Here is a 17,831-nt window from a genome sequence, read left to right on the forward strand (position 1 = left end):
AAATACATTGTATTTTGTATGTTATACGGATTCTCATATATGAGACACTTCAATATTTATAATCGTTGTTTGTAAAGAAATATCGTGACTTGAAAATGCATAATAGACTAGGAGAATTTCTAATAATGTTTCGATATACATTTATTATTATAATTTGACATTGCTAACTTTTTGCTAAAATATTTGAGCGTATCTCAAGCTTGTATACTTGATTAGATACAGAACTGTACAGCACAGTTAAGTAAATTTTAGTTTATAAAGATACACACATAAAGATGTTTATATTAGATTTAAAAAAAAATATCTGTCAAGTTTTACTTAAATAAAATAGATAAAAAGGTGAATAGTTCAAAATAAAATCAGCACATCTTTGACCAATTAAGTTAACAGCGACTGCGCTTTAGCATTTCTAAAACAATTTTTTCTTAAATTATTTTTATAGTTGTGTCTGCGTACGTTTTTCACTTAAAGCAAGCGATGTGATTTTCAGAATCTATAAAAAATGTCAAAATTTCGATTAAAATCAATGAAAATTTTAATGTAATTGCTTTAGTCAACGTAACTTTAGATGTCGGAAAATATTAAATTTTCGTTAATTTTGGCGTAAACAAAACAGTAATATAAACTTCAGAGACGGTATAAGAGTAACAGATAACAAGATTATCCCTTAATGACAATCCTCCTTTTAACGAATCTGATAACCTCGGAATATTTACGAAGACACTGATTTTACTTGTAATTAAAATTTAAATGTGACTTTTGGTAAACGTCGTTCGAAATTTTTTTTAGTGACTTAGGTATATTGAAAATAATTATCACTTCAGCCTATCGCAGTTCACTACTGGACATAGGCCTCCCCAAGTCCGCGCCAGACATTATGGTGTGAACTCATGTGTTTTGCCCATAGTCCACGCTACGCTGGGCAGGCGGGCTGGCTTTGTCGCACCGAAGACGTTGCTACTGTTTTCGTTTTTTTGCCAACAGTTGGATGGTTATCCCACCATCGGTCGGCTTTATAAGTTCAAAGGTGCTAGTGGAAGTTTGTTATCCCTGATTCGCCTCTTACGACACCCAGAGGATGAGACGGGGTGTCTATATTCTTTACTGCCGTATCCATAGAGCGTTTGAAAATACTTTTATGGTATGAAAATTTTAGTTTTTGGTAGACACTCTAAGCTCTGTCTATTTGTCGACACTGAGGTAAAATCTGCATAATTATTTATTATAATCTATCTGTCTATCTGTATCTTCGGCCGGCATTACGCTGTAATTAATGAAAGAAACCTAAACTTAAAATTGCTATGATTTTGGTTCATCCTAAATACTAGGACTAGTCCTGAAATTCTGTCTTGTGATACTCTTGGGATAAAAGTCAAATAACGTAATTAGAAAGAAAGTTGTAAGTAATAAATTTATCTCAATTTACCTCAAAAAAGATTATGTCACACAAGTACGACACAAAATTGTGAATACTGTGTCACTTTTCAACTTAATTCTTTACTTGCTTAAACTAACAAGAATATTTACTTTTATTTTCTATAATTCTTATAATAATCAGTAATAAGTAGGAGTTGTTTGTCTATAAGTACCTATTCAATTTCATGGTAGGTTCTAGAGAGAAGAGAAAACAACCCTTTCAATCAACTTCATCTTACAAAGTTGTTAGTTATCAAAACAAACTTCAGTTTTATAATAATATAAAATTTCTAGTTTGAAATGTCAACAGTCTAAAAGTCTCACCTTATATTTTATACGATTTAATTAATATCAATTTTCTCAGAACTCCTTAACTTCTATAAATAAAATTTCATCAAACTTATTACTTTCGTTTTAAGTTGAGAAACCTGCAATCACCTCCAATGATATAGTTTATAGTTCACTAAAGTGACTTCAATCTATAATAAGGTTTAAGTATATAATTATACCTAAAAATATACGCTGTACAATGTTTACTTCAGATAGTATCAAAATAGTAAAGTAACGCTGTAAATAATATACTTAGGCTTTTGGAAATAATAAAATAATATCTTTATACGCCTAAAAATATTACGTATGTAAAAATAGCTGTCTATCTTAGTAATAGTTATTACAGTAGCTTTCACGGCTATAACGATATTTTATAGAGTTTGCTTGCATGCTAGGGAAGTATACATACGGGATAAATACATTCTGTACTAGACATTGAAATATCAAATATTTTTCCGTCTATCCTAGTTTAATAATAATATCAGGAAGTGGTAGTTATTTCACATTAATATAATAAATAACAGCATTATGATGATCCAGAAGTATTTCATTAAAATTCTTTTGACTTTTTAATCTGGTAAATATTCTGTTCAATCATACCAGAAAATTTCGATTTTAATTTTTATATAGCTGAAACATGAATTGATATGTTTTATCACTTTGTACGGTCTCCTCTAATTATATTGAAATTTCTAAACGTGCATTTGACATGCATTTGAAGCAGACAATACGCTCAAACGAATAAATATAGAGTGCGTATGTTTATTTCGAATTCACCAACTAAACTGTAGTTTATGTAAATTTTAGAGCTTGAAACATTAGTTCTACATGTGAAATTGATTGACTATGTACTTTGAATAGATTTAAAAGTATTTACATATAGTACTCATAATATAATTATATACATACTTAGTAATTACTTTTAAATTACACCTAGAAACTAATTGTTCCTTTTTTGTTACTTGTTACTTGAATATGTTGTGTAAATACGGAAATAAAATAAATAAATAAATAGTCTATAGACGCAAAGGTGTAAATGTGTATTTAAAATTAGAAGACATTCGTCCTTTTTAGCTACTAAGGAAATATGAACGAATTTAGGATTAATTAAGGAAGTATTTTCAAACTTTTGCTCAAATTCTTTAAAACATTTTTGAGGTACAACTTATTAGAATTGTTTTATTAAACTCTTTCCCGTTGGACCGAAGATCTACGTAAGATTGCTGGTGTAGGCTGGATGAGGATTGCGGAAAACCGGGATGTTTGGCGCGAACTTTGGGAGGCCTATGTCCAGCAGGGGACTGAAATAGGTTGAACTGACTGACTGACTGAAACTCTTTATAAGATTATTGAGATACAATTAGACTTTGGAAGTAAATGGATTTATATAAACTTAAGTGATTAACATTTTAAATAATAATATACGTCCTTTAAATAGATCTGCGTATCAATACAAGTATGTACTAAGACAACAATAGAACAATACTTATGACAGTCGGATTATTTTTAAAGTAAGGCTTCATTTATCGTTTCAATGGAATTACAACTTACTTATAAAATGCTGAATGAAATTAAATATTTTTCTTACCTACCCTACACATATTTACTATTGCTCAGTTTTGTTGGATTTTTTTTTACTTATTTATTTTAAAGCGTAGAACAGTCTCATAGGAGTTTTTTTTTTGTGTCTGCTAGCAAAAAAAAAAACGACTTCAATTACATTGACGAATAAATACTCAAGTAAATACGCGTTATTAGATTTTTTTATTCTTTAAAAAAATAGGAGGTTTTGTCACACAGCGACCACGTCACCTCCATCGTTCTTAACTAAATCAACAACGTCTCATATTGGGACTAATTTAATACGCGTTATTAGGTATCACTCAAAAAGTATTAGTTAGATCTGGATAAAATTTAAATGGTACCACATTTAAAGAATCACCATTTGATTTGATCATCGAAATCGTTCCACCCAGTAAAAGGTTTTGAGGTATGCACTTAAGTATAGACATGTGTATATAATAGACAGGTGATAAAGGTTCTTGGCGTCTCTTAAAAATGACCATTATTATAAATACTTAATTTTTAATGACCGCCGCTCCTGTTACATATATATTGTAAAATCTGTTTCCGGCACATAAAAGCCTACTAACTGGCACTCTTTATGTGACAACTATAAAAGACTTGAGTGTGGCGTCAGTATCACTTTAATGATCCATAAACATGGCAGCGAGTCACGTCTTAGCTTGTTGAGTTTGAGGTACTGTGGTACACACTTGACTCAAATTACACAAACTTATTACTTATTATGAAGAGGTTAACTTTTGATCAGTTAAAGTTACCTAGTGAAGGTTAAACCGAACTAATTAAAAAGAATATTGATTTATATATGTTTATATTTGTTTACACACGGTCGTCTGTTGTCACGGTAGACAACTTAGTGTCTATATATACACCAGTCTCAGAGTGAGAGTCAAACCCACAGTAGAAGTCAGGGCCAATGGGCCAGATAATACTGTAATAGTTATACAAATTATGTGTTACTTAATACAAAATACTAGCTCTACTAATTGTTTTTCAGTTTCCATCCAAAGGTCGCATGGAAAAATTGCGTTATGGGATAAAGCGCCTTTTGTACTTAATTTTGTTTTTGAAATTTATTTTAATTATTTTTGTGGTGTAAAATAAAGAATACTTGTAATTATTATTTTTACTACCCCGTTTATTTCGAAGGTCGGCACATACTTTCTGTTCAAGTGTCTTTGAAAGTACAATTTCAAAAGCCATGAATTTGTTCAACTTCTTCCAGTTCACTGAATGCAGTACATTATTTAAGGTAAACCTCGTAAATGGTGTCCGAGTGGATCCATTATGTTACGTTTTCTCGACGCTAAGTGCAAAGTTGTGTGAGATTCGGCAGACACGTTCCTTGACGAACGAGAACAATTTGTTATCAAAATAACTTCAATTAACTTTATCTAGGATTATACTCCATTTGCAAGGCTTGCAGATTGATTTCAACTATTATGTATGCATTTTTATACCAATTTTTTTATAACATGACGTCTTTTATCTTACGACAAATCGCTATATACAAAAAAACGTTTCACTTCGTTCATAAATTAATTTTTACTCTATGTTTTAATACTATGATATTAACTCAAAGCATACGGGTGATTAATATCAGATAAATATCCAGTTTCCAGACCCCTGACACAGGGCTAAATCCTAGCTGGTGCCGTTGACTATTAGGCGTTATTTATTATTTATTAATATTTCTCATATTATAATCTTCATTAGTACTATATTACATTTTAGCTTTTTGTTTCAGCCATGAACATCACAGTCTTGGTAATCCTCGTTGCATTTTGCCTGTGCGACTCGAACGGCGCTTCCGACGGCCGACTCCAAAGGAAACAACAACGCCCCACCCGTGGCTTCAAGAACGTGGAAATGATGACAGCTAGAGGATTCGGCAAACGTGCCAGAACTGAACGTGAGTTATAGAATATCCATATTTTTCATGACCATAATTTTATTACTTTCGTACTAATAGTAATGTACAAAAAAATAGTGAATAACTATTCTATATGCTAGAATTTTTGTATAAACATAGTCTCTGTGTTTGTAAAGAAAATAGTATAAATTGTAATTTTTGTAATTATCGAATATTTGTACCCTCAATTTATATTTTATATTCTTCTCATAATTTTAGTAACTTCTTATAACCGAATTCATTTGTTTTACATTTAATAAAAAAATGTTGGAACTTTATAATACAAAGAAATCGTTAGAACTTTATTACATCCGCTTCAAAGAAATTGTTGGAATATCAAATTAAATTATAAGCTAACTTTGGTAAGGAAGAAGAAAAAAAAAATTAACTGTTCTCTATGATATTTAAAACAGCAGTTATTTTAGAGAAAAATCGTTTGGATGCCTTTTTTATATAGTTCAATGGTGAGTAACAGACTAAATCACTAATGTGTAAATTAGGTATACTCGTAAGTATATTGATAGTCCGAATTTAAAACGCAACTGTATTAATATTTATACTTTAGTGAAGAAAAAGAGGTGCTCCGCATGTTCTTCGAGAAACGGTACGTTTATCTGTAATCCAAAATATACAATAGCATCACCACGTATATTTTCCTTAAGGCGACGTCGAACATCAATCGCCTGCGGAACGTACTAATCGTGGTACGCCTACATTTAAGAGTTCATCCGTCGGTATCGCCAGAGACTTCGGCAAAAGAACTGCCGAATTGGATTTCGAAGGTATAACGATTAGTATTACTGGCTGAATGACCAGTAAATTACGGAGAAGTGCTGTGGTAATACAAGTACACAGTACAGCTTTAAAAAGAAAATCCATTTGGACTGGTTAAAGAACCATCTGATGACCCTTCTTTGTTCGCAGCTTGTGTGTCGATGGAGGCAATGAAATGTAATTTGTGACGAGATAAAACCTTGATTGAAATTTTCTGTCTTAGCTAAGGGCTTTATTTATTTTTTTAGTGCAATATTTTTAATGAAGTCCTAAAGGCTAAAGTGGAAAGTTTCACCTTAACATTGTTACGAACGTCGCTTTCGTTCCTCGTTAGTTTAATGTTATTTCTAAACTTAAATATAAATATTTTAATGATATATTTATAATTTAGTTACCTGTTTAGTCACCAAAGAATCTGAAACTTTTTTGGTGTTTAATGTTTAACTGATTTCGATGTTAGAAAATAAGAGATAATTGTTAACCGTTGACCGGATTTGCTTTTATGTTATGTATGAGAACTGATACACATACATATTACACACTTACACTCTCCATTGACTACTACTTCAACAGATGAACCTGTTCACCGGAAGTTTAGCCCTAAAGGTCCCCTGATGGTGGCTTACGAATTTGGCAAAAGAAGTAATGGTGATCTCAATGAGGAAGGTAAAAAACGAAACGCTTGCCGCTTCCAAGCTTTTAGAACATGACAATTAAATCAAATAGTTTTATATTTATGAAGAACATGCTTGCTGGTAGAGGTCTTCAGAAATTAAATTAAAAAGCTTTATAAAATATATTTTTAACGCCAAATCTTAACAATATTGTACATGTAGTTCTATTGGTGCTTAAATTAAACAGTTTTAAGATTGCGTGAAGATAATGTTTAAGTAATTAGGACAGTAATTGCATTAACATTCTAACAGAGGAGGAAATTAGGGTGACAAGAGGAACTTTCAAGCCCAACTCCAATGTTCTTATAGCGAGAGGATATGGAAAGAGAGAGGATAATGTGAACGGAGGTAAAATTTGAAAGTAAATATGCCGTGGACACAAAGACTGTGATCACGATATAGGATCGAAAACTGACACTCGATCTTCATTTTAATTACTTAAAAAATGTGGAATGCTTTTAATTCTAATGTGTTGTGATAATATTTTAATTTTTTTTTGAAATTTTTTAAAAAGTAATTTCTGTTTATACAATAATATATAAATGTAATTTGAGTCAAACTGATTTTCAAGTGATTATTTGTAAACTAATATCCTATCAGACGAAGAAGTAAGAGTGTCCAGAAGAGGTTTCAAGCCAAAATCTAATGATGGTGGCTACCTTTTTGCGAGAGGTTATGGAAAAAGGCAGGATACAGCGAAAGAAGGTACTTCGGGGCCGCATTAATATCACGCTTGAAATAACATGATCCCAATAACAGAATATTGGACATTAGCCGCTAATATTGGACTTGACTGAACGTCCAACTAACATAATAAAAATACGCTTCCAACATTGGTCATACGTTCTGGCCCAACATGTAATTATAATTAACATTCATATTTCAACAGAATACCCTAGGGAAGGATCAGTATACTGGTAACATGCTAACACATCAACAAAAGAAAAACATTTTTCAAAGCAATACTTTTCATCGCTTTTATTGTCTGCTTTTTGTCAATTGCCGACAAAATAATTATGCATTTGTGTTATATAAGCGTGAATAAGTTGACGAATTCATAATGTGTGCATATAGTGCCAACGGCAGGATATATATGTATAGATAGATAAGACCTAAATCTTTGTGGCTAGACAAAATACGTATAAAATTAACGATTTTTTTGCAAAAAATCGAAATGTATCAAAGCATAAAAATTATTAACTGCCGCAGCTTATCGAAATAAGTTTATCTTTGTTCTTACTAGTTAATATACTAACTCGACAAGTGCTTAATAAGAGTAATTTTGTCTAGCTAAGCGAATCATAGTTTATGTTTGTGTATCGATCATTACGGTCAGTAGGATAAGTTGAAATCGAAACGTCAACTCGGTTCAATTACATATACACATATTAATTTATAAGTTTGCGTAGCTATCGACCGATTGATTGTCAAAAATAAGGTTTGTTATTGTAATTGCATTAAATTAAAAATATGTTTAAGAGTAAAAATGCTTGTTAGGTTTATTTTATATACCAATGTTATAATATTACGTTTCTTACGTAAGGTCATTTGCTTGTAATTGTGTATTTGCCGTAACTAACAAATTTATAAAAAACAACAAATAAGAAATAACAAATTTATAGAAAAATAATGTGTTCCATTCATGTGTAACTGTCAATTACATAAAACATATAAAAAATATGTAATATTTAAGACAATAGCGAAGAGATTTTTTTGAAAATATATATATATTATTTATTAACTATAAGTATGAAGTATTCAAATGTTTTCGAATTTAATAATATTTAATATTATTACTAATTAATATTGATTATTTTGACAGTATACGGTTTGGACAACTTCTGGGAGAATCTCGAGTCTCAGGAGAAGGAGGCACAAGATGGTGCTGATGAGAAGACATTGGAGAGGTATACAATTATTATTTTATAATAAGTACCTACATTCCAATTACATATATATACTTTTTCTATCAAAAATTTAATTGTCTTTTTAAAAAACATGATTTATAAATATATTTTAGCTTTTGAATCAACAAGAATCAAATTTTGATCGTGTAAATTATACCATCAAATTTTTATTGATTACTTTTCCCCTTTTTAACATATTTTATTTATAAGCATTAAAAAGGTTCATTAATTATAATCAAATCATCATAATCAAATAAATATATATCTACAACATATACACACCTCATCTGTTCCTACGGTATATATATACCTATTACATTCAGACTAGGGGTGGGAATCGAATTAATTAAAAATAATATTGATTTGTATATATTTATATTTGTGTACGGTCGTCTGTTGTCGCGGTAGACAACTTAATGTCTGTATATATATATATTACACTCAGACTAGGGGTGGGAATCGAAGCCACAACCCGCGCAGTAGGACAAGGTCACTACACACTGCGCATACGAGCTAGTCATAAGTCATAGTCTATAAATAGTAATGTATTTTTATTGTATAAATCAAAGACCTGTGGGATTAGTGAAAACGAATTATGCGTAAAGAGAATCTCCTACGCTATGAACTAAGCTAGTGATTTCATTATTATTTATATTTACCGAAAAAGCTTTGACATTAAGAAGATGTGTTATCCTTTTCTTTAACCTTAGCAATACAAGATATCATACGGAATATATTAATATTTTGCAACGTCCATTATAACCTGGAACAAAGATAAGACTGTAATCCTTTAAAAATCCTTTTTAGCTTAGACGAAAAATACGACATATAAAATAGAAAGAGTATCATGTATAAAAACCCCGCTATAAGATACATGATGATACTAATGAATTCTATGAAATATAATATAAAATTTTAAATAGCATGTAAACTTTTATTAACTTATACTTACTTGTACTTAATTTTAATTTCATGTTTTTTTTTAAATATGAAATAAGGCAATAAGAAATTGTTAAGACTATTTCAATGTTTCGTGCCAGGTTTAGTTGGTTTTTCTATTATTTTATTTCGCTTTGCTTTTATTAGATTGAACCATGTATTCTCTTTGTTATAAATCCTTCACGTTTATTTATTGACTAAAATAATAATAAAAAAGATTAAAATACATGTAAGTAGAAAATGAAACCTGATAAATTAAATAAAAAAGTCCATTAGTAAAACTTTTTAATGGTGTGGTTTTTAAACGTAAATTATATCATAGCTTGAATCGCGTTAAATGTTGAAAAAGGAATTATGACTTTTCCGTGATGTAAAGAAAAATAGAAGAACGTTATTTTTTTTAATATTTTTAAAGTATAAAGTTTTTATTATAAAACCTAGAGCGTTAAATTAAAGCATCATTTATTTTAAATTCAATGCAGTGAATAAAGTTAAAGCATAATATCAGAATAACTAAACTGTGATTATTCAATAATTCAATAATAAATTGAAATATGAGCTTTAAAGATTTCAATTTTTATTTTACATTATTATAAAATCCTAACAGCTTTTCCGATTTTCTCCCGTTAAAATATAATATAAAATAATTTCAATAATAATTAATATAAAATATTTTTTTTTTTATCTATTAAAACATTCAAATATATAAAAATAAAAGAGCTTTATGTTATAATACTAGTATTCCTTTATTATAAATACTTTTTCCTAATTATTCCAAATTTTAAATTTACTACATTATAATATACTTAATGCGAGTAATTAAATCATTAAAAAGTAAACAAACACGCTGAATAATGATTGATAAATAATTATCATCAAAACAATAATATACTAGATACTAAATTTAACAATTCGTATTAACAAGTCTAGATAAAATAAAATAATTAACGTTAAGACCGTAACTCCAAGTTAAAATACTAATCCAAAGAACCTCGGAAACCAAATAACGATTCGTACGAGTAAATCTGATTAGGATAAGTCACAGATTTTGTTACCACTCTCATTCTATTTTCGTATTTGTAGCAATCACGTTTTTGTTTATAAACCGTTTCTTATTGTTGACGGATTTACTATTAATAAAATGATACTCTTGTGACTGAAATAAAATTTACTTTTATCTATATTAATACAAAAAAAGTTTTTTTTTTGTTTGTTATTTTTAAAGTGATAGATTTTAAATAATAATTTTTGGCATCGCTCTATTCTACTTATTTAAGGGATATATTGATTTATACCGCAATTATCTACAAATAATTATTTATTAAGTTGTGCATTATATTTCTATAATGTTGTAAAATTTAGATTTACAATTAATTATTATGTGTTTGTGTGTGTGTGGATTAAACAAACTCTTTATAAATTTCGTTATTCAATCAATTAAACATAACGTTTTGCTATAGAAGTGATCGTCGCCTTAACGCCAGCGGTCGCGGGTTTGATTCCCACTTGAGGAGATGTATATTTATATTTACACAAATGTTTCTATCTGGTTTTTTTATGTCTTTGTGGCTTTCCCCTATCCGGAATAGTACGTTAAACTGATTCAGTAAATAAGAGGTTTATACGTTGTCGCTTAAAACAATTTAATTGTTTTCATTCAATTAAAAATATTAATTAATTAATATTAATTAATACATATTATTTTATCAGCATTCCTCTGGACTGGTTTGTCAACGAGATAATTAATAATCCCGAGTTCGCCCGATCTGTCGTACGCAAGTTCATAGACCTCAATCAGGTAATTTTTTTTTAATTATAAATAATGGTTTCGCGCTTAATAAAAGAGTTTGTCCGTAAATTAGTAGATATAATTAAATATTTCATCATTTGAATGGTATTTATTTAACCTCAAATAAACTATTTAGTACAATTAAAATTGGTACATTAGTCGAACTAATTTTGTTCATATGTATAGTTTTCTTACAACGATTAATTAAGTTATTTATTTTGTTACTCGTTATATATATTTCTATAGTCTAACAAAAAACTGTTGAAAATGTTCTTTTTTTCACTTTTTGTTCTCTTTAGTAATTGAAGATTACTATAAATCGAAACATTGGGCACTTTTTAACGTCAATTATCTTCTTAAGGAGATAATTTATTACAGAAGAAAAAAACTTATACGATATTAATAGATTTGGAATACTCAATTTTAGTGTCAATTATTTTAGTAATACTAGTAAGTAAATAAGTTAGCTAGATTACTAAATCGTTTGTGCAAATTAAATCCATAATCCGTTCAATACTACAAAACTTTATTAAAGATCTAAAAATAGAAATCAAAACATAATATACATTTTGTTACAGGACGGCCTGCTGTCATCGGACGAGCTTCTCAGGAACGTTTAAGGACCTCGATATTATATAGTTAATACTTGATTATGTTTCGAATCGGTTACTCTACGGATATTTTTATATAGATTATTTATTTACTGAGTTATAACTATGTTTGTAACTTATGGTACTGTGATATGATGTTAAATATTATCTTCTTCATTAAAAATATATAAAATTAAAAATTCATTTTTAATTTCATGGCTTTATTTTATTTTTAATAAATAATTTATTTATGTTATTATATATTATTGTAAATAGATATCGATGTCAATACGATGATGCGACTAAAGTCTCGGCCAGATATTCGGGTATTTACTAGTCGAAGTTTAAACTTGAAATACGAAACGAATATTAATGGCACTTTAACCTGCCTAAGCGAGAGTCTAAGCGCATCACAAATTGTCCATAGTAAATAACCTTGTCTTTTTATTTCTTAGTAGCTATTCGTCGATATATAAATGCATTAAAATGTCTCTATGTAATAAATTATGTTCTATTGAATGAATTGTACTTATTGATGTTCAAAATAAATATAAGAGACAAAGACTTAATATTATTTATTTGCTTAACATTTATTTTCAAAGTAAACAGTTACACTTATGTACATTAAAATTTTGTTTTTATAAAAGGGGAAAGGCATACCTTGACGATTTAATTAGCACAATTATAAAAATTATATTGTAGGCTGGGTCAATTGAGATTAGATTCTAGATTCTTGTAAAGCTCTACATACATACACTTATTCATCTAAATAGTGTTTAGGATATCTGTGGACTATTCATATATGTACGACTGGGTGCCCATCATATGTCTTAGTTCGTTATTTATCACTGTCAAAGTTAATGAATGTTAATAAATTGGTATCGAAAAATATTTCTTTTTTATTTCAACCCATTTAAAAATAATTTTGAGATTTTATTATGTAATTTCATAAAATACTAGCTGACTCGGCATACGTTGTTTTGCCGCTAAATGCTATTTAAAATTAGGGTTGTATATGTATTTTTCAACGCCAAATCATAATAAAAAAATAAAATAAAAAAAAAATATCTAAAAATTAAAAAAAAATGGGGTGGACTACCCTTAACATTTAGGGGGATGAAAAATAGATGTTGTTCGATTCTCAGACCTACCACCAAAATCATGAGAATCGGTCAAGCCGTTTCGGAGGAGATTAACTACAAACACCGCGACACGAGCATTTTATATGTTAGATTTATATCGATAATATTAACTGTTTAAATATATTCTTAAAAATCACAACAAATAATAACTAAATGATTTTAGTAGGCAGTTGGATAATTGGGTAGCTAGCGTAAATAAATGCGACAACCCTCCGGCCTAGATATAAATCAACATTTTGCCAAATTTTAAAGTATTGGTGAACTGTGTTTTTATAATTTTATTATGTAATCACCACCTTATAAAGTTAAGATAGAAGCAAAATTTAATTTTACATTTTAAAAATCATCGTGGAAATAAAATGTTTTAAGGATAAAAAGCTATGATTCTATGCTGAATTTACATCATCACTTTAGCCTAATACGACCACTGTTGGACACAGGCCTCCACATGTTCGCACCAAGAATGGAGCGAACTCTTGTGTTTTGCCATAGTCACCACGCTGGACACGCGGGTTAGTGACCGCAGGGCTGGCTTTGTCACACCGAAGACGCTGCTGCCCGTCTTCGGCCTGTGTATTCCAAAGCCAGCAGTTGGATGGTTATCTCGTCATCGGTCGACTGTTTAAGTTCCCAGGTGGTAGTGGAACTGTGTTATCCCTTAGTTGCCTCTTACGATACCCACGGGAAGAGAGGGAGTGGCTATATTCTTTAATGCCGTAACCCCACAGAATAAATATACATATGTAAATAAAATCCATCAAGATTCAGTGCGATATACTCTTTTCCGAATGAAACACAAGACTGTAAATATATAAACACGTTGTTGTGTGCAGTGTAAAAACCGCTAAAATCTTTTTTTTTTTATTATATTCTATTTTTAATTATTTGGACTATATATAATTCGATAAGATTTCAATTAAGTCACATTTCATACAAGAAAAAATTACTCGAAATTGGTTCAACTACGATGGTTAAAATGTTTTAATTTTTTAGTCTTCTTTTTGATTAATATCGTCAGTATATTTATGTATATTATCACTAAGAGGAAGTTGTAAACAGTATAAGCCAAATCTCGCGGTCACGTGTAGAATGCGCCAACACTATACTCGTATAGAGTTAGTACAATTTTACGCCCTTTTGGGATTTGTGTGTAGGTACTTCGTCAGTAGTGAGTTGACTGAGTGATTAATTTTGTTAAGGGCGAAGTACATCATTCACAATTACCTAATAAATGTTTCATTTCAAAATGTATGTTACTATTATTTAATTATAATGAGTGTCAAAGTAGTGGTAATTATTTCTGTTACGAATCATCTTAGTTTTGCGTTTTGTTAATAATTACTGAAAATAAAACGAACGTATATTGACAATACATTTTATAATTGTGTTTCCTCGCAAACGAAACAAAAAACCGACTTCAACTACATCGCCAAGTATGACTATGAAGATAGTCGGTAAAATAGTCAAATAAAATAAATACGCATTAGTAGTAACACAAAAGTACTCGACAGATCGTTGATCAAATTTAAATGGTACCTCATGACAAGCATCAACTTTCGATTAAAAAAAGAATCATCAAAAATCGGTAGCTAGTAAAAAGTTATGAGGTAACACACATAAATACAGTCGAATTGAGAACCTCCTTTTTTGAAGTCGTTTAAAAATATAGGACTAACGTTTATTTAGAATTTCTTTTCTTTTAATATTAAAAGTTGTCACAAGATACTCATATCGTATTACTTACGACCCATTTTACATTATTTAAGTGACAACCTTTTAGAGTATCAGTGACCGTAAGCAGAGCACACGATTTTTTTCTTGACAAAAATATGAAATATTCCTGAAACGTATTGCTAAAATAATTATGACATTAATCTCAATGAAAAATTAAAGAATGAATGAAATTTAGTATGATTATTTAAGGAAGTAGAATGAATGATAGCGGATTACAACTTTAAAAGAAGGCCATTCAATAATTTGCATGTATAGATGTTTATCTTATCATATTACGAGGTGTCAATTCATAAATTGTATTACTATTATTCGATTACCACTCTGGTAGTGCGTGTAGACCACCTAAATACAGATATATCGTCGCGGAATCGATTCCCGCTGGGGTGGACATTTATATATGTACAAATATTTCTTTCTGATCCGGGTTTCCGACTTTGTGGGTCTCCCCACCATGCGTTATCCTTATGCACTTTATTAATAAATTCCGTTCGCCTAAAATTATCCGCAAGACATTGCATAAAATAATATTAACATTTTAATAATGATAATAAATTTAAATGAACTATTTATTTTTTGTATTATAATGTTATTGAATACTAAAAGGTAGGATTTTTAAAGCAATCTAATATTTAGCTGAGGTAAGGCACAGCAGGAAATATCCCGCTCAAAATCTTGAGAAGTACGAAGTTCGGTAAATACGAAGACAAATAAATTTTGACTGAAGCATACCTGAATATTTTAAATTTTTTGTTTCTTAACTCCTCACTTGACTGATTCACTAAATTGATTTGTTAATTTTTTTCCCTTGATAAAGTTGTAAGGAAACACATCAAAATTTTTACAAAACTTCATCTTAGATTATACATATATTTTAATCCACCTAAGATTATATGCATAATGGAAAAAAAATATAATTATTATCATAATATGTATTATTATATCGATTTTCCTAGCTCAATTTAAAATTTAATCAGTAAAATAAGGTAACGGAGGATCGGTTTTAAAATTAGTAAGCTCGAGATAAAACTTTAAAAAAATCTTATCTTAAATCGCAATAACCATAATATCGAATATAATTGCGTGGGCGTTTCTGTCTTATTAATGTGTACATTTAAGTAGTAAGATGAAAATAGCATTTAACTCCGAATAACTTTTCAAGTGAATTTCAAACGATACTTCCTTTTGCACAATTTATAGAGCAAAGGAATTCCTTAACTCTAAATATTGTTTTACCTTTTGTGTTCGTGTTATGAAAATATTTCTCAGAGCCTTTAATAGATAGCAAAAATTATTGCCTGTCCTTTAGGAGTCAGGAAAATTAAAATATTAAGCGAAAAATATTCAAACAAATTTAGCGAGTCGCAAAATCTTGACAGAACATAAATATTTTAAAGTTAAAAATGTTTTCGTCACTGACAATGACGCGATTTCTAACAAATGAAATTCTTAACGATGTTTTAAAACTTTGACAAAAGATTACTTAATACTGTTTCTCTTGTAAGAAAGAAAAAGGCTTGAAAAGTCGTTATGGTTATTTATTTGATACCAATTTTTTAATTATTATAAACTAATTACGTTTACATTTTTCATGTAAGAAAATATTTTAGAATTTTGTGTTGAATTAAAAAAATTGCTAAGTCAAATTTGTTTCGTATTTTTTTTATAGTTTTTCACTTAATTAAAAAAGTTGGCGTGGATGATTTATATCAATACATATCTAAGAAAGTACTTTCTTTGTAATTTTTAATAATAATTTAATTACAATAAGATCAATTTCCTTATTATTATATGGACAATCGTTAATTTTACAAATGTACATTTCTTTCTGTTACTACATTTTTTTATGACATAACCTGTAAACAATTAAAAAAAAAAACATTGGTGGGAAAATAGTGGTTCGACACACCTTGAAACAGGTTGGACTTGACACACAAACTTTTTAAAATTAATGATTTTAAAACAAATAAAATTAATGATTTTGTTTCCGGAGACAAAAGTTATGTAAGACAAATATAAGACAAAAGTTAATAATCTTTATTGAACACATGTCTATAGTATAGAAAACTGATAGATGCCTATCATTTTGACGTTCATACATGTGATTACGTTTCTTATCTCATTGGGTCTATTTAGCAGTAGGATGTTACAGGCAATAAATCAACCTTATTCTACTCTGTGTTAAGTTACTAACAATAGTGTGTTACTAAACCTTTTAATCTGCACAATGCACTTATGTCATCTGCAGACATTATGACACGTCGAATATTAAGTAAACGTCTAAGTAAAATTTAATTGTTAATAATACATCAGCTACTACATATGAAATAAACACATCATGTATGAGTATATATATATTAAAATAAAACTAATAAGCGGGAAAAATTACGCGTTTACGATAAAGATTCCGAAATTTATAAGTTGCCACCTTTACGATCTCATAAGGAGAGTAATGGTCGTAGTAATAGGTAGTTAGGAATATAATTGCGGTATATACTCTTTATGAGGCCAAAGGATTATACATTATTGCGCATGATTCGCATTGGACTTTGAATTAGCATTGTTTTAATTTTTTTTTTATATTATTGGAGGATAACTAAAGTTTTTGATGTTTTTTTTAATACCGCGTTACCATCTAATTATGTTGATGTTACGTGACAGTTTAAGCGCTTTCATGTGGAAAATTTTGATGATATTATAAAAAAAAAATGAATTGCCAAAATGTATGTACGCGCGTAACTTCTGAACGACTGTATATAAATGGAAAATTCTTTTATTGTTGTGATCCTTATTATCATTGCAATGTTTATTTAAATGAAAATCAAAGAAAAAATTGACTAAGTGATGGAAAAAAGCGATAAAAAGTTTGCAGTGTAAGCTGTTTATGATTTATTTCACATGACGTATTACCGTTCTCTTTTAGTATCAACTATTCTCTAATATTATGTTTAGCTAAGTAAATGTTTCATAATTTATGTTTTGTTGTATCAAACACTAAACTTAAGTCAATATAGAGCGATATTTAGTTTATGAGTAAAGTTAT

General features: G+C 29.2%; 1 protein-coding gene across 1 annotated transcript in view; it reads left to right on the top strand.

The window, feature by feature from the left end:
- Positions 1–12,804, top strand: part of LOC123659581 (allatotropin-like) — a 32,483-nt gene extending 19,679 nt beyond the window's left edge. Inside the window, exons 2-9 of the mRNA XM_045594789.1 lie at positions 5,078–5,242; positions 5,905–6,024; positions 6,590–6,682; positions 6,943–7,028; positions 7,326–7,341; positions 8,513–8,597; positions 11,247–11,334; positions 11,904–12,804. Of these exons, the coding sequence (XP_045450745.1) occupies positions 5,080–5,242; positions 5,905–6,024; positions 6,590–6,682; positions 6,943–7,028; positions 7,326–7,341; positions 8,513–8,597; positions 11,247–11,334; positions 11,904–11,945 (693 nt within the window). The 5' untranslated portion in view covers positions 5,078–5,079 and the 3' untranslated portion in view covers positions 11,946–12,804. The remainder of the gene's footprint in view (positions 1–5,077; positions 5,243–5,904; positions 6,025–6,589; positions 6,683–6,942; positions 7,029–7,325; positions 7,342–8,512; positions 8,598–11,246; positions 11,335–11,903) is intronic.
- The last annotated feature ends 5,027 nt before the right edge of the window (positions 12,805–17,831 follow it).

This window comes from Melitaea cinxia, chromosome 14 (genome assembly GCF_905220565.1).
Source record: "Melitaea cinxia chromosome 14, ilMelCinx1.1, whole genome shotgun sequence".
Lineage (NCBI taxonomy): Eukaryota > Metazoa > Arthropoda > Insecta > Lepidoptera > Nymphalidae > Melitaea > Melitaea cinxia.